This window comes from Podarcis raffonei, chromosome 12 (assembly GCF_027172205.1).
Source record: "Podarcis raffonei isolate rPodRaf1 chromosome 12, rPodRaf1.pri, whole genome shotgun sequence".
Lineage (NCBI taxonomy): Eukaryota > Metazoa > Chordata > Lepidosauria > Squamata > Lacertidae > Podarcis > Podarcis raffonei.
Genome location: NC_070613.1, coordinates 18,008,517 through 18,027,240, shown reverse-complemented (window position 1 = coordinate 18,027,240; position 18,724 = coordinate 18,008,517). Strand labels below are relative to the sequence as shown.

Here is an 18,724-nt window from a genome sequence, read left to right as displayed (position 1 = left end):
TCTTAACTACACCCTCAACCTTGAATTGGTTGGGTGAAACTTTTCAATCCATTTTCCATATTTGTTTATGTCATTGTTCTTTACAAGCTCAGTTATTGCAGAAATTTGGAAAATAGCTGGCAAATTTACACTACTGTGATTCAGTTGGTAAAAAGATATCGATGCAAGTTTCGGCATGTGGCAATACCAAATGCTTTGGGGCTTGTTTTTTCAAAAAAATGTACTTATTAACGTAGGAGTATGAAACACAAATCCAGCAAGGAATTCTATAATTAGGGGGAAATCCTTACTTTCTGAAAACATCAGAGGGATTGCTACAGAGAAGAAATCATTCTACAGTTACAGCTTAGGTAGCACTCCTTCATTATTGTGCAAGGAAATGTTCTAGGATTATGTTATACCTGTAGAGCCTATGAAGCATCATGCCAATCTGTTAAATAATTTATGAGATTGCATCCAACGTTGTGCTAAGTAACTTGTTCCATTGATGAAAGGATTTATGCTTCCAGAACAGAACTTTCTCCCCTCTCAGATGTCCCCTTCCCCAGTTTTCAGTGTTTTCCCTCAAGCCCATCAGAGTAACTTGGGGGAGGATATGGAACATGCATGAAGGTAGCAGGAATAATTCTGCCCCCCCATGAAGGCATAAATCCTTCCACTAATAGAACAAGGACATCGGATACCAACCTTGGTCATTCACATTGATTACCACTGCTCAGAGCCTTCAGATAGGTAAGGCATATTTGTTCACAAAACTGCTAGGAGGATTCCAAGGAACAAAGCAAACTCCTAGGTTCCCTCCATCAAAAATAAAATAAAATAAAAATCAGGGACACTCATATATAGTCCTTTTTCAGGACTATAGTGTAGCAGCCCAAGAAAACATGGAGATATCATATCTGAGGTGTCTACATCTCTAACCGTGAATCTATGTGTTTCACTTAAGGTTTGATGCAGATGTGGGCAACTGCTAGGTGTTATGCTTCAAACAATGTGACTCGGCCATTGCTTCTTGGGGAAAGGCTTAGTGCTAGAACATCTCCTTTGTTAGCAGAAGGCCCCATGTTCAATCCCAAACATATCCTGGTCTGAAATCCTGCAGAACCACTGCCAAAACTGTGGGGGCAATACTGAGACATATGGACCAAGGATCTGACTCAGCATAAGGCAGCTTTGTAGGTTCTTTGTTCCAGAATTTTTACCAAAATAAAATGTACGTTGTATTGTCCCATAATCCTATGTGCAATCTGACACCTGTAGCACCTTGCAAGGATAAATCCAATATAGCCTACATTCTCCATCGAAGCAAGTCTAAATGTAGGACTTGGGGGGAAGAAAAGGAACATGGGGCCCTTCAGATGCTGTTGGATTCCAGCTCTCATCACTATGATCAAATGTCAGTGATGAGGAGAGTTGCACTCCAGTAACATCTGGAGGGTCACAGGTTCTCTAGCCTTGCCTTAGGGTTGTAACATCAAGACATGTTATATTGTTATAACCCTGCCCTGAGCATTTATGGTGAAGGGCAGGTTAGAAATCTAATCAACAAATTAGTTTTAGGGATGCTCTGGGCCCACACTGTACACCCAAGAATTTCTCCAAGCAGGTTTATAACAGTGTTACCACCACCAAACTAGCAGGCAGGGAGCAAGCAACTTTGAATGGAAAAAGGACGCAGCCACGAGACTTCTCAGCCTTGCCCTGATATAATTTCCCTGTTAACCTAGCACCAGGCTGACTGGCTGCTTGTGATGTGAGAACAAAAGCATCCAAGGCAGGAAACTGCTACAAGCTATTTTACTTGCATTCGGAGCTCCATGCAGACGAAGAGACTGATACAATGATTCCATGAATAAGCCTAGAATTCTGTGCTTCCAAGTTCTTACCTGAAGACATGATATATCAATCTTGACTCTTGTTTGGAGTTTGGATTGAAGAGTACTTAAGAACCCTATATCTGTTTCCTTGCATGCCATAAATAAGAACAGTGGGATATAAATGTATTACACAAACCTAAAGAATGCAGAGGGCCCCTGTCTTCCCTAGGTCCCAATGTTTTCCTAAAAAGCCCTGACAGTTTTAAACTTGGGAGAAAATAATAATTTATTTTTTTAAAAAAAAAATTATATCCTGCCCATCTTGCTGGGTTTTCCCAGCCACTCTGGGCAGCTTACAACATATATAAAAACACAACAAAGCATCAAACATTACAAAACAAAGTATTTTATACAAGCAACAAACAAACCAATAAATCAACAAAAACCAATAATAACAATAATAAACAGTTTACAGTTATACCCAAATTAAAACAACCTCCAACTCCAACTAAACATTTAACCAACATCAACCCAACAAAAACAAAACAGGAACCGAAATTAGAACCGTTTAAAACATTTTAACCAGTTGCTCCAACCCAAGAGTTGTTCCAGCAATGTTCCTCCGGCCTCCCAGGAGCCTCTTTTAGGAAGGACACAAAGTGGCTTCAAATCAGTGTGAAGGTAAGTACAAATATGCATCCATAAATACAAGGGAATAATGTAAAAATGAAATTAAAACAACAGTGACAATGTAAATTTAAAAAATGTACTGTGTATTTTGGGTCTATGGACCGCAATAAAGTTTTGTGTGTGTGTGTGTGTGTGTGTGTGTGTGTGTGTGTGTAAATAAAAATACAGATCTCTCCCCGCACCCCTCACATCACCATAATCAGTTGCTCTAATAAATACACTGGGAAATTGATTCAAAAATGACCTAGAGAAGCTTAGTCTTTCAGATCGGCCACAAAGAAGGAAATTTGTATTTTCAAAACTTGCCGGGCCTTAATAAACTCAAGCACTTTTAAGAAGCATCTTCTCCATTTGGCTTGTTGCTAATGAATACATTCCATGTGGGAAAGTGATTAAGAAACACTGAATTCATCCACAGAAAACTAATGGCACATTTCATATGGCTTTAAGAAGGAATGAAGGTTAGCCCATATCCCTGCTGCCTTTACCCCATGGGAGGAGACAGGATAAGCAAAAGGGAAACATGGCAGTATTAAAATCCAAAATAAGATCCTGCACTTTGTCTTCTTGTTTATTTGCTTGAAGTCATATATGCATGTGATTCAGAGTGCAGGAATGAAGCCTTCAAATATGTAAGTGGGAAGAGCTCACTTACACTTCTTGTGCATACTAACCATTTAATCTATTTAACCTTCATACCAGTGGGACTCCTATGGCACTTCAATTTGAAAAGGGAATTCATTTTCTAAAGTTAAACAATGAAATTAGAAATAGATACGCCACTGCTGTGGGCACTCAAAAAAGGATTTCCAAAATCAATCTATGGATGCCCATAACAACTCTGTCAATGCATGAAAAATGACATTTTAACATCTGTGTTTCAGTTTCAGAGCTGCAGATGAATCTACCAATAAACGTATTTCAACATGGCAGGTTTTACATGTTTTTAAACATTTTGAAATGATTTAAAATCTGAATAAACTAAATCTCAGTCTGAGCTGCTTGGAAAACCCAGCCAATCCTGTGACAAAGTAAGTCTTTATTAACTGAATCTGTTGGGGGGGGGGAATGACTTGCTACAGAGCAAGTACTAATAACCTCATTATCCACTGGGGGCCATGAAGAGAGTTGACTACTGAATTCAAACAAAGGATGCATAAAGTTAAACCTACGGCATGTAAAGCAGAAAAGCAAAAAGGTCCCCAAACAAACGTCATACTAAGCACAAATTGGATAAGGTTCACATGAGCTTATCTGGTTTCTGTGCGGGAACTTAAATAGGAGGTAAAATCAATGCGGAAACTTAACTGATACATCCTTAATCATAACATTCATTGACTTTACATTTAATGAAGCTGCACTAGGCAGGCCCTCATAGACTGGCATAAAGCATGTCTCTCCACCTCAGACAGAGTAAAACGTTTTAAAATGTTCCTGTGGCTGCCACCTGCTCTGTGATCCGAGACTTATTATATCAATTTATTGACTCGCATTAAGAAGCCTGTATGTCGAACTTGGGAGAAAGGGGAAAGGCATAAATTGGTCACCATAATTTTCAAGCTCCATGCTGTCCACATACATAATGCATCAACCACCTCTTTGTAAACCTAGAAAAATAGATGATCCCCAAGACATAATTAGCCAAGTCTGCTTGACTTACCCATTATCCTACTCAGGGCGGCATTCCTGGTGGGCGATTCGCTGAGGCCCTCTATCCCGCTGTACAGTGAATGAGAAATCCTACGCTCCCTGTCATCTAGTATTGTTTCAATAGGCAGTTCTGGCCCTGGTGGACTCCCAGGTGATTCCAACTGTATGGAAAGGAAAGAAATAACAGTGCTGAAGGTCCATTTAACAGCATGGGAGAACAATAACAACTTGCTCTAGGCCTGGTCCTGGCTGGGCACCAAATGAGCTAGAACTCTTCACCCTGGACCACAATAATTTGCAATGACAGTGTTGCTTAATGACCAACTTTCTGTGCCACTTCACACTGTACCTCCTATGGAGCCTTGTCAGACTCCATCCCTTTTCAGCAGGAAACATGCAACGACAAAGCACCATGTTTTGGTTTATCTGTACTGCACATATCCTTGAGCAAGCAAGCAACCTCGTATGTTTCAAAATTATCCGGCAGATGGCCTGGACCTCTTTCGCAGACTGACAGCTTGTCAGGACAGGAACCATCAGAGCAGTTGTGGAGAGGTGCAGAAATAAAAAAGGATTTAACAAAAAAAAACACTCCATTTGGTATGTGATTTCTAACCACATTCTAAAATTGGAACCATTTGCTTTCATATGCAATCATTACACAATTTCCCCAACTCCACTCAACCCAGAAAGCCCAAAGCCATAAATATGAACATACACAAATAAATAACCTGCATATTTAGAACTGAACTCTGATCTGGAATTAACATTATTTTTGCACAGATTGCAATTAGGAACATCACTTGCATTTGGTGGTAGCGGGGAGACAGGTTCTGCATATGCACTCAAGTGATTCTGACCCTAAGGGTAAGAGGCTTCATCTTTTCAGGGTCTAGGCAAAATCTCATCAGCTTCACTACACATGAATTTTGTCCCACTTTTTAAAGCCCCCTGCAGGCACAGTAGTGGCTTTCAAAGGCCCTTGCACCCAGCAGGGTGCCACAAATCAAAATGCTATGAAGAGTCAGAAGTTGTAAGAAGGAGAGCGATATTTATGCTTGGCATCATGTAGCAAAAGGAAGGCGATAAAGTGGCTTCTCCCTCTGTTTTCCCTTTTCAGCTGCCTACATATGCCACACACAAAGGGCCAGTGCAGAGGTAAGATTTTAGATCTCTTAACCAATATTTTAATTCTAACTCATTTGTACTACCTGGTGACACAACGCAAACTATCCATTAACCATTGCAAATGTGGACCTGGCCAGTGTTATTTATGTTTAGTGCTATCTTTCTATTAAAAAAAGGTGCCAGAATTCACCCTTGTTCTCTTATAATGGCACCTGAGAGGTGCTGGAACTGAGTTCCAGTGAGTTCTGGCTGAAAAAAAGCCCTGGATATGCTCAATGTGGGGCTACTCTTACAAAGCATCCAGAAACCTTGCTTCAAAATGCTGGCACCAAATTGTTGTCTGGGACTAGAACATATTATCCTGGTCCTGCATATTACTTTGGCCCTTAGTAATTGTAATTGGCTACCTGTTCATTTTCATGCTCGATTCAAGGTGCTGGTTCTTACCTTTAAAGTCCTGAGAAGTTTGGGATCTATTTACTTGAAGGACCACATCTTCCTTGAATCCAATCAACATAGGAAGCAGCCTTGACCCATTATCTACCTACTGCCAGGCAGTGGCTCTCCAAAGTTACAGGAAGGAAATGGTGGAGATTAAATCCGGGACTCTCTGCAAATAACGGGCTCTACTGAAGGCCCTTAAACATCCTGCTTGGGTTCCCCCACTGACTGAGATACGCCACATAAGGAATGGGTCCTTCTCAGTTGTGGCACCCACACTGTGGAATGCTCTCTCCATGGGAGTCTGACTGGGCCCTTCTTTATTTTCATGCTGCTGCCTTTATAAGACTTTCTTGTTTGAGGAATCCCTAAGGGGAGGCTGCCTGGGCTGTTCTTCCTGTCCCCCACTTGTTGCTATGACAGGAGCAAGGGAAGGGGGAAGGCACTCCTCTTCTTCCAAAGTGTTTTTGGAGCTGCTCTCTTTGATCTGTTTTAATTGTACTTCACTGACATCTTGATCATTTGTCTGTTGTACGCAATTTTTATCTACTATTAGATGCTTTGATTTAGTTTTTCTCTAGAAAAGGAATTTTAGCAAGCATTCTTAACTCACAGTGTTTCACCACATACTTAAGGATATTAAATACAGATTAATTATCCCTCCTTAAGATCCTCTATTCACCTAAACAGCCACGGGTGGTAAAATCAAGATGGTCGGTTCCCACTATTTCTATGCATGCTAATAGATAAAGTTGGGATTCTAATCCGCTTCAGTGAGTGAGACTGGACTCAAGGGGTAGCAACTTCTAATTAATGTGAACTACAAAGGTCTGACCTTGTGCATGTGGTATTTACAGGATAGATCTCTGCAATCGACCCAAAGACATTGTGCCATGTTATTTAGGGGATCCCATAGTACCAGTATGATGGATACAGGAGGGATTTGTAAAACTTGCAGTACTTCAAAGTGGGTGAAGCATAATCAGAGGAGAGACTGTATAAAGTATTATTTCTGTTCAAAGCTATCGTCTTTTTAATATAAATGAGATATTTAATGAAGTTCTGAATTGTAGCCTTATCTTTCCCAGTTTGATCAGCACTAGGGAGATTTACTGCATAGAAGGGTCAACACAATTACCATTGGAGGCACGTCAGGCTGCAGGAGAATAATAAACTTGCCATGCAAGTGAATTAGGCTCAATAAGGTTTAAATTGTGAATCGAGGATTTGTTTTATTCAGGTTCCCCCCCTCCTAAAATTGCAGATTACTACTGACAGTTCCACTGAAAAGTAAATTAAACAATATTCAAAGCCTCTGATGTAAAGGAATCAAAGGCAAATTTAAGAAGAATAAAAATGTTGAAATTCTGAAATGCTATTAAAAAGGAAAGAGAAAGAGATACTATCCAGGGACTGAAAGTTGCATGCCAAGTGTATTCGCACAAATGAACTGTACTTTGTTTTAACTTTCTTCAAACAAAGGGTGAAAATTACCCTAAATGACTAACATGACTTATTTTCCCAGGGAGATAGGACTGTATCTTCAAGTTTATATAACAAATGTCTAGTTCTTTATTGAACCACATAATATAACCATTTCTCAAGGGACAATGCATATCTAAACACTATCGAGCTCTGGGTAGATTTCTCCCCTCTATTCTTTTCAAAAAGATGCACAGAGAAAGAGGCAGCTTAGGAACCTAGGGAGAGGAATAGGCATTCGCTCCAGGTGAACTGGTAAGCAGCAGCTTACAGAGAGGGGTAAACAACAGCACTGTTGCTTAATGGCTGCACTCTGAAAAGAGCGCTGGCATGTCTTACCACTTTCATGGGGAAAAGACTTTATTCAGTGACAAATTAGCATATCAAAAGCCAGATTTAAATCAAGACATCAACAGTCAGCCACACAAATATTTAACTAAAGATACAATCCCTTTTATAAACTTGCAAAAAAACAACAACAACCCAACAAAAGTTTTTTTGTAAAAGGGGAGGAGAAGATTGCACAGAAGCCCTTTTTAAAACACTTTTGTTGGTTCTTCTGCAGGAAGGGTTGCATAAAGAAAATGTGTCAAAGCAAGGGCAAGTTTTGCTGATGGGAAGAGAACAGAAAGGGGTGGGAAAGGTGCAGAACCAAGGTCTATCCTGTCATTTATCTCAGCCTTTGCCCAAGCACTGGCTGGGACTGATGGGAGTTGTAGTCCAGAACATACGGGAGAGCCTAGGCTGCTTTATCTACTTTAACAACTTTATGCCTGGGCCTCAGACCATCAGACCTTACTTTGTGTTCACAGTGGTTAATGGCATGAGCTATGAGTCCAATGTCTCCAGTTCAAATCTCAGCACACCAAAGAACTTGCAATGTGGCCATGGTATGGATCTCTCTCCATCCCCACATCCCACACACCTCTACAACATGATGATAATGATGTTATAGATTTCAGTTTAGGGCTGCAAGGGCACCCATAACTGGTAGAATTAGTGAATGTTAGAAATTAGTAAGGTGGTAGGAGCCATTGAAGGGAAGATGCAAAGCACTGCAAAAAATACAGGCTAAGCTCTCTTTCCAGGCCAAGATAGGAGAAGCTGTTAAACATGACAATAGGTGTTGATGGGCCATCACAGGGAAATCCTTGGGACTGTGTCAAAGGAGGTTGCCAATGTTATGCTGAGAGATGACATAGGTTACAGGAAAATGGTCATCTTTTAAAACTAGGCTTGGAATAGCAGATAGGAGTGGGGTGAGCTGACAAAAGGGAGGAGTTGCCTGGCAAGGGGGTTCTGGGAAAGAAAAGCAGGAAATAGGTAGAACTCCATGCAGGGGCAGAAGGACAGACCAACTTGGTGGGCTAGCTGAAGGCAGGCTGGGACAGAGATGTACAGTATTGGAATCCAAAGCTGCACTCCTGTGAGGAACAAGCCCCTTTTGAGATATGAATGCTGTAAACTGTGCACTTCCTGCATTGAAAGCTTCTGGTGCAAATATGTCTGCAATAAACCATATTTATTAAGAACTTGATTCCCAACAGAAACATAACTCTGGAATCTTGCTACTGCTTGGCAGAGACTGGGTATGGTGGGCAACTTTCATAACAATATATTTAAATCCAATCTTGCATGGATATGTATGAAATACATATTACTGAGATATGTATGAAAAAAATTAGCTTCATGTTATTTATCTACCCTGGCATCATATGTGGTGGATAGCTGCTCATGATGGGAAAGGATCTCTCAGGCAAGGCAAGGCTCCAGCCTAAGCAACCATCTCTCCAAACACCCATAACACAACTTCCTCTACTAATGAGGACATCTGCTTCAAGTAGGATAGACTTCCCTGTTAGACAAGGCATAAGCATGCTCATTACAAACCGAGGGAGTAGCATAGGCAGGCAGGGAGGGGATGGGGACAAGGTGGTCTAGTGGCTCCTGAACTTTGCTTTGAGGTCTGTTTCATGTAGCAGAGACAAACGGGGCTGCGGAATATACACCATCTCCTGAAATGTTCCCTGTTCCCCATGCAGACAGAAATGTTGAGATGGGAGAACATGAGAAGAGTCTTGCTCACGGAGTCATACCAAAGGCCCATCTAATCCACCATCCAGTGATTACCCACCTGCTTAACCCCAGCATCATTCCAGACAGCCCTCTTGGGATTTTTAAGATACTTCCAAAACACCAACAACAACAATGTTCGGTGCTCAACTTTTAATTGCATTTATAAAAATTTTGTGGCACTTTTAAGCATGCACTCCTTCCTTACTGTCCATAAGTTATTCAGCAGTTATTTTCTTAATGTCATACATGTGTCTACAGTCAAAACAGGTGGGGGTTGGGCTGAGTTAAAATAAAAAAAGGTGTCCATTGTTCCCTAATCTCTTTCACGAATAGAATGACATCTGGCAAAAAAACAAAAGTTTATCACAGCGTCACTCTTAGTCGCTGGTCAGAAGCTGTAATGTTATTGCACAAATCAGTCATGAGCAGGAAAACAGGCACTTTTGTCCTTATGCAGACAGGGCCATGTTTTAAATAAGAAATGGGACTTTGCCACATGGTCCTTCATCATCTAGATAAGAACAAGCTGCTCGATAAATACTAGGTACTTGATAAATACTACCTGCTCTAACCAGAACCTGTTCGGTCCTTATCTAACAAATGATAAAGGGACAGTTAAATGACCACTGGCATTTCAACAATATAATTGCCAGGTGGTGTATTAATAAAGTAGGGGGGAATGACCATCTAAAAATAGTGATGCCCAAACAGTACGTGGTAACATTAAGTTTTCCTCTCATCATTACTTTGATTGTCATCTTTCTAGAGTTGTCATGAAGGTAGGTAATGAACATTGGGAAGCAGGGAATGTTTGGTTTTGGAGGATTCAGAACACACACTCAAAAACCGAAGAGAAAGAGAAGCAGGTCCCTCTGCCAAATTTGAAGACCCTGTACCCTTTCACAAGAAGCAGGGCCATACACACACACACGCATGCGTGCATACTCTACCCTTTAATTAAACTTTTTTACTGTTTCACTCAAATAATTGTAAAAATAAATAAATCAGGTCAACTGAAGTAGAGCCCAGTCTTTCAGTGGCCACTGAGGTCTAAAATACGATGCCAGTGAAAGGCTTGTACTGCTCTTAAAAAACTTTTTTAAAAAAGAAGTCTGGCAATTTAGGAGTATTTAAAATGAATACAATCTCTGTATCTCTAAACTGAATACAATATGCTAAAAGTCACATTTTAGCTTCTTTTTTATTACAAGACAATGTACAAAACTCCAATTTAAATCCCAGAACACATTAGTCTGAAGTACTATCATTATTCTAACAGCCAAAGAAAAAAGTGGCCTCTGGGTTAAAAACAGAAAAGGGAATTTTTCAACTTATTACCAGCTACAATGATTTCTCCAATCAAAATTCCACCTCCAGCAACACCTCTCTGAACATCCCTCATGATTCAAATGTAGACTTACAAAGTTATAAATCTTTGGAATCGGATGTAGAAAACAATTATGAGGGTGAACAAGTTGAACATAACCTTTCACATTGTGTTATAGCTGTGATGCCTTGATAAGCTTCCCAACCAATACTGTTTTCCAGCCCTAACACAAACCAGTGACATCCTGAACAACAGAGGTAGCCATTTCAACAACAGAGATCTGGGGGATTTATGCAACCACTTCTGAAAGAGAAACATATTTTAATTTTCCCAGACAAAAGCTTGGAGAAAAGCAAGGCAGACATTGTCTATCCCCTAATATTAAGCTCTAACAGAAGGCAGCTTGTGCAGCGATACACAATGTGCTTAACTCCGCTACACATTTTATTTATAGGCCCTGAGACTTTCTGGCGTCTACCTTGTTTGCCTGGGCCAAAGTTCAACACACTTGTTTAAAACATGCTTTATTGAGGCCATGCACTGGAATAAGTGGAAGCTGAGCAACAACCTGCCAGCTACATGTTTCCTAGAGTATGTGACATTAAATCTGTATTTATGCTTATCGTCCTGAGCACTAATGGTACAATAGTGTATATAGATATGTTTTTATCCTGAGGGTGTACAATAATGCAAACACACACACCAGGTTCTGAATTTTGGCTTTGCCTGGATTGTACCCAGTCTTAACAAGAAAGATTCTACAGTGTCAGATTCAGGGTTTTGCAGAAACAGAGGTGTTTATACAACATTTAAATATATGTATGCAAATGTATGTATATGCACTTTATCTATGCTTCTTTGCCCCAGAGATACTAGGGGCAGACCCAGTTGCAACTTGAAAGCTGCACAGCACCTAGTAAAACATAATGTAAAGAAGTCTGCTAGTTCCTTCCATACTACAACTAAAGACTGTGACTCCATGGCTTAAGATCCAGCCTGATTAATAGTTCTGGAGAACTTAAAAGCTTTCCCCCCCTGTTCTGCACCATTTGGTTGGTCCAAATGGTATTGGTAGGGTGTGGAATTTGGATTTTCCCTCATAAACCAACGTTAGTTGCATGGAAAAGCAAAAACACAGTTCTGCTCCAAAAAACAACGGTTGAAAAAGTTCTCAAGAATACAGGATGGCATTACAGCCTTGATATCTTGCACTTCTTCAAATTTTCTGATGCATTTTCAACTCAATGTATCAAATAAATGGGATGTATCAAAATAGGTATCCAAAAAGTAGTTTAAGATAAAATAAGTTTAGAAATGTGTCTACCAAGATTAAACACATATTTAAATTTATATTTTGTGATAAACTATGGACTTGGCTACATTGGTAAAGAAAAAATGATTTATATGTGTTGTATATGCGATATAACATTGTGCCACCAGAGTCCCGTTTTTCTCTGTTTTCCCTGTTTAAATTTACAACACATTTAACTCAAACGCTTCTTTGATGTGCCTAGATCCAGCCTGTTAAACAGGAATTTTGTACAGTTTCTGTTTTTATTTTAGAGTCACATATTAATGCAGAAATGGAATGGAACAGAGCCATCAAAGGTGTCAGAACCACATCAGGAACGGTAAGCTCTGCTTTCATTCCACAGTACATGTGTGGTACGGATCCCCCCCTCCCTTAAAACAGATATATTCCTGCTTCCAAACTTTTTTTCTTAGCAGAGGGGGCTTCAAACAGAATGATTTTCTAAGTACTTAAACTATGGAACAAAGGGTGAGAACTCTTTAATGAAATTCACAAGTCCCAAGTCCACTCAGTTTTAGCCAAATGACACCTTCCCACAACTTTTTAAACATTAGATAAGGTGGCCAGCCCACCTCTGCTTCTCAAGGCAAAGTGGCTTATAGAAATATAACCTTAAAAAAACCTTTTTTAAAAAATTACAAAAAGTGAGAATAAATGAGATTCACAATAGAAACATCATAATATTTCAACCTCCATCCAGCTAGCACAAAGGCCAATCAAGGGAAATGAGTCTCTCCCAAAAGGCCTGAAGTGTATCTGCCTGTTGAAGCTCTACTGGGAAAGAGTTCCAAAGGCCCTGCGGAAAAGGCCCTCTCCCCCATGATACCCCACCTCACAGACCTAGGAGATAGACACACTGAGACGGCCTCCAACTGGGATTTCAGAGTGTGGGTGGGATGGTTCAGCAGTAGGTGGCCTGTCAGATTACTTGGGCTCAGACTGGTTAGTACTTTAAAGGTTAAAAACCAGCATTTTCAGTTGGACCGAAAAACATACTGGAAGCCAGAGTAGCTGGTATAATACAAGTGCTATTGAAGCTATACAGATTTCAATAGTTATCATATTAATTACATTGGGGTATGTGTGAAGAAAAGGTCCCTGTGAAACATGACCAAATTTATTTTATTTGTTTCTATGCCATCATGATCCCAATTACTTACAGATACTGGAGTGCAATTATATTATGGTATATTATACTATAATCAGATAATTATACTTCTAAGAATGGGCTTTTCCATGTTTCCTCCCATCGTATAATTTTCCCTATGAAACAAAATCTTATCGGTGATAAAAGGCACACAGCTCTTACCTCATTGCACTTGCTTATTCGCCTTGCCACAATGAGCTGAATCATTCCACGCTTGTTTCCCTCTGTGGACATGGACCTTCGCAGGGTTTCCATGGCATCTTGGTTCGTTTTGCCCAATAACGATTCTCCATTTACTGCTATTAGCTGATCATTCACTCGGAGTCTTCCATCCTGGCAAGGGAATAATGTTCACGTTAGGAAAAAATAAAGGACCTTTCCGGCATCTTTTAGCTAGGAAGAAAAATCTTAATCCTGAGGGTTTATGGTTAAGCGAACACAACTATAATGACTTTTGAAGAAATCACTACAGACATATCGCTCCCAATTATATACATATTTGAACTTCACATCATTATCATAATCTGTTTATGTAAACAGCATACTAAGTGAAATGTGCTTTTAAGAGTTGTTCCCGTCTTTCCTCCCTGAGCCCCTGAAAGTAATCCCCAAGCCATACTAGTTACAATAAAATTATACAGCATTGTTAACATAGCTCCGCTGAACATTGGGACCTTCCTCTCTTCATCTTACAACATTCAATATTTTTATGAGATGGTGGCATCGTGCATTTATGTGTGAATAATCCCATCTATAACAGAGTCCAAGGATCTAGTTACAGGTAGGTAGCCGTGTTGGTATACCATAGTCGAAACAAAATAAAAAAGAATTCCTTCCAGTAGCACCTTAGTTAGAGACCAGCTAAGTTTGTTATTGGTATTGGTTATTTGTTATTGGCATGCACACGAAAGCTCATACCAATAACAAACTTAGTTGATCTCTAAGGTGCTACTGGAAGGAATTCTTTTTTTTTATTTAGAGTCCAAGGAGTATGTCATCACTTTTGGCTCCTCTGTCCCTGAGGCCAGAAAAGGCCGAAAGAGAGCTTTCTCCCTGGCCTCACTATGAACTTCTTTTCCAATTTGGTGTCTTCCATGGTTTGAAAGCAAATGCATTTCATGTGAGGAAGGGCTGTGAGCATCTGCTTTGGATGCAGGAGGATCCAAGTTCAATCCTTAGCATCTCCAGGAAGGCCTGGGGATGTCTTCTGTCTGAACCTCTGGAGAGCTGCTGCGAATCAGTGTGGACAATACTGAGCCAGAAGGACCAATGGTCTAACTCCATATAAGGCAACATGTGTTCCTATAAGAGCAAAACACTTGTTGGTCTCTCTAGTCTTGGCAAAAAGGAGAGGGTACTCACTTTGCTGCCATATGCCCGATTTGTATCATTCATCCCCACCTCTTTCAGGTCTATTGTGTAACTAGCTGGGTGCTACAGGCAATGACCACTCTATGGTTCAGATAGGTTTTGCTGCTAAATCTGCATGGTCAGGCAGAAGACCTCCAAAAATACTGAACCCAGGATTGTAGATGTTCCTCCTGATTGGGCCACAGGAGTCCTAGGAAACTTGTTGAGGAGCAGGGCTGGTCGGCTGCAAAATCTCCCATTGACCACACCATTGTTCTGCTGAACATTTTATAAGTAGGCAGGTCTGGAACTTTGCACATAAAAGAATAATGTTTTATTTTCTTTAATAGTGTCTAGCTGTTTCATTGGTGATCAAGGTGGAAACTGTAGGTGTTCCGTAGCAATAAAATATAAAATGTTGAAATATACTTATGATTCAAAGGAAAAATCAGGAAAGAATTGGAAAACATGTTAAAGAAAATAAATAATGGAAAGTTACCAGGTCTTTTAAAAATGCTAATTATTTATCCATTTACCTTAGAAGCTGCTCCACCATTAATAATGGACTTGACAAAGATGCCCAGGTCTGCATGGTTCTCTTTTGACCGGTTACCTTTCACACTAACACCAAGCCCAGCTGATCCAGAATCATTAAGGGGAACTTCAAAGGTGAGGAATTCCCTGGTGCCATCAGGGGTAAGGACAAGATCTTCTTCTTCTGCTTTCTGTCAGGAAAAGATTAGCCAAGGCATTATTTTAAAGCATTTCTTCTTTGTAATTATCTTCTAACTACAGCTATTAATTTTTCTTAAACATGTAAGAACTACAATACCATGAACATTCCTATTGAAATTCTTCTATGCAGAAATCTGTGATAATAGTGCATCTGGCAACACCTTCAAATAATAATTCCTAGTAACAGTTGTTGTGCATGTGTGCACGTGTGTGTGTGTGTGTGTGTGTGAGAGAGAGAGAGAGAGAGAGAGAGAGAGAGAGAGAGAGAGAGAGAAAGGGAGAAAGAATGTTTGTGTGCATTCTGAATTAATACAATACAAGACTTTCTGAATTAATACAAATTTGAACCATTCCATTTCCAAACAGGAAATAATTATTGGCGGCATGAAAAACCAACACATTTTCTGTTGCAAGTTCATTTGCCCTTCCAAATAATGACATTTGAATATTTATGTATTCTGAGCAGCAAGAAGGATACAAACAGCAGGCAAATAGATAAATACCCATTAGTCATGTGCTCCATTTTTCTTTTGCAGTTGGGATTATTAATAATGTTCAAAGAAACGTCATATAAAACATTACAGATGAGATCAGGTAACGGTAAGCCTCTTTGCTCTTGGGTGCCAGAAAAGTCATATGGGGCACAGCTGTGAATACTAAAATATATATATATATCTTCGACATTTCACATCTGTTCTACTTTCACACTCCTACCTTTGTTGCTCACAGTACACTGCCTGACTCCAAATAAATAGCAATGATGGTGGCTTGCTGACATAAAAAGAGTGAGTGGTTGATGCTTAGTAGAATTCAGAGATAGAAATAAAATACGTTGTTGTTGTTTTTGCTAGATTAAAATTAAAAACTATATCTTGCTATTTTGTGATTATAAATTTGCTTGGTCACTTGTGGTAACCATTTGCTTTAGGTATGCTGCTCTAACTACTGGAAGCTCCGTCTCCTGCTAGAAGATGGAGACAGAGTGCAGATTCAGACTTCATAATGCTACCAATATTTATTGAGTGTAGTGTGCCTTGTGGGAGATTTTTCAGTCAAATCCAACCATGCATAACCATGCTAGTTAGTAGATGAAGGGGTTAAGGACCACAAAGGAGTACATTTCTAGAGAAGCTGTAAAGGGGAGGGGTAATACCTCTGATGGGGGACATGTTGTGCTTTGTAGTTTGTCCACCTTTGGTCCCCACCCTGCACTCAGCTCTCACCTGTGGCTCCTAGAAACTGTCTGCATACAACAGTAGCCACACCCTAGGAACAGCTTCGACTGGCCAGTTAAACCAGGTGAAGATAACCTTTGGGTCTCAAACCCTTGGTGCGTTAGGGACTTCCCCTGAACACAAAGACAGGCTCTGGCAGATTGAGCAGACTAGACCAATAGTGGATCCAACGGTCAAGAAGAAGGTTTCTGCACGTGCTGTAGAGGGAAGTGATGGGCAAATGGGGCTTGTCGGACTGGGAAGATAGCCCATCTAGCAGAAGGAAAACTCTGAACATAAACCTGTGCTGCCTTGTGGGATATCTTCAGGAGAATAAAGCAAACCCTACACAAATCCAGAGTGGAGTCCTAAGATAGTTGAATAGTTCCTTGTACACATCTTTCTGGCAACTCCTACAGCCAAGCTGGTGCCAAACATATTGTTCTAATTTCCTCTGGACCACATCAGCAAGGCTGAGACAGGGGTCTTGTTGTCTGAGTAGCCCAGGACCTCCATATACACAGCCCAGGCTTGTGCCCCAGGGAGGTCACTTTGGTGCTGCTAATGCAGAGGTTTGACATCACCTCCGGATGTGCACTCTATTGTCTCAAGACAGACAGATGCCAACAACAATACTGGGCCATTCAAAGATCTGACAACCTATATTTCCTATGTTTTGTAAATGCTGCATATATCTCTATTTTAAACTCTGCTGTGGGCTTTAAGGGCTACTGAGTGAGTCAAGCCCCATGCACTTTTTGAATTCAGACAGTCAGTCATTTTTCTTTTGCAGTTTCCCACACATGTGGGACTTCAGAATTAACTAGTACTCCCCAGTTATTTCCCAATACGTCTTTCTGGGGAGCAGAAGAAGAAATAGTACACTAAGAGTAGCAGCATCCACAATACTTAATGACAACAGCAAATCTCTAAAGAATAGAATAGTGATGGGGGGGGGAACCTAATCTCAATTTGTAACTGAATCAGCACTTAAGAGTATAATCAAAGAACTACCAACAAATATTCATTTCCCCTGCAAGTTGGATAAAACATGTCTGGCCACAAAGTCCTTCATTAACAATAAGTAGGTGCCCATAGTGCTAATGCAATTGTCATTCATACGTCATAGAAGTTGTAACAGTTGTACTTCCTGGGTCAAGAACTAAAGTTTCCCAGCAATTTCTATCAGCTATTTGTGTATGCCAGTAAGCAATGATTTCCCAATGATGCGAGTATTTCCTGAGACAATCCAACCTTATGTGAATTCTCTCCATCCTTCACATCCCAGTTGAGTTACCACTGTTATCAAAGCTAATGTAAAACATGGCTAGCTTCAGGCAGTGTTATGAAACTAACTTCAAGCAGCAGTTAAAAATTAAGCATGGCAAGCATTAGCACTGGTGCAGATGTTATGCTGCACTATAGTTTACACTGACAGCAATGTTATTTGGGGGCAGAAGCCACTGGGAGAGCAAATGGTTTTTAGGTATAAAGTTCCAAGCTTAGTCCTTCATATCGCTAGTTAAGAAATTACCGTATCTCCAGAAGTAGGTCTGGGGAAGACTTCTGGTTGAGAGAACTCCTCCAGGATAAATAAGCAGCACTGGGTTACATAGTATTAGCTGAACTTACTTTAATGGACTTCAGCATATGCTGGCTGGTGCAAATGGCAGCTGTGGTCCAAAACATCTGGATGGTACCAGGTAGCTGAAGGCTGCACTAGGTTAGTGCCTTACAGGTTATGCCCAACAGGCACAAACCACCACTTACGGTAATTACTGGCAGTATAAAATACTGAGACTGAATACTCCAAAACTTAAAGCAGACTCTTATTTTGAGAAGGAAGGAAACACTGACCATGTGAAACACAACAGTGTCACCAACATCCCATGATCATGAATTATGGCTTTAAAATGCAAGGGGAAATATGTAAAATGTGGCATTTAAAAACTGAAACTGAAAATATAACACAATCACTGACTAATTGCAATAACTTCCATTTGATCTTGATATGCTCCAAATTAACAGCTTCAGCACATCAATCAAAATACCTCAACATTATTTTCATGATTAGATGATCCGCGAAAGAAATTTATTGCTTTGCATGCCCCCGTCACCACAGAAATAAAACACCCAAGTCAATTTGTGTGCTGTAATCGTTGAACAACAAGGCTCAACTCCCTCAAGAGTTCTTGCATACCATGTCCAAAACAATTAGCAACTTCACAATGCTCTGTTCAGAGCTGCTGTACAGAAGAAAAGGTCACCTGAAATGACTTCAGTTGAATGAATGAAGCTGCTCAAGTATGTAATTTGCAATAAAAATGCAATGGGTGATAAACTACATAGGTGACT

The 18,724-nt window shown here is 40.2% G+C and overlaps 1 protein-coding gene across 5 annotated transcripts in view; it reads right to left on the bottom strand.

Annotated features, from left to right (window-relative positions):
- Positions 1-18,724, bottom strand: part of PARD3 (par-3 family cell polarity regulator) — a 542,078-nt gene that overhangs the window by 179,727 nt on the left and 343,627 nt on the right. For all 5 annotated transcript variants that reach the window (XM_053359113.1, XM_053359112.1, XM_053359111.1 and 2 more), the window contains exons 13-15: positions 14,957-15,145; positions 13,233-13,403; positions 4,168-4,318 (exon numbers count right to left, since the gene is read on the bottom strand). In XM_053359113.1, the coding sequence (XP_053215088.1) occupies positions 4,168-4,318; positions 13,233-13,403; positions 14,957-15,145 (511 nt within the window). The remainder of the gene's footprint in view (positions 1-4,167; positions 4,319-13,232; positions 13,404-14,956; positions 15,146-18,724) is intronic.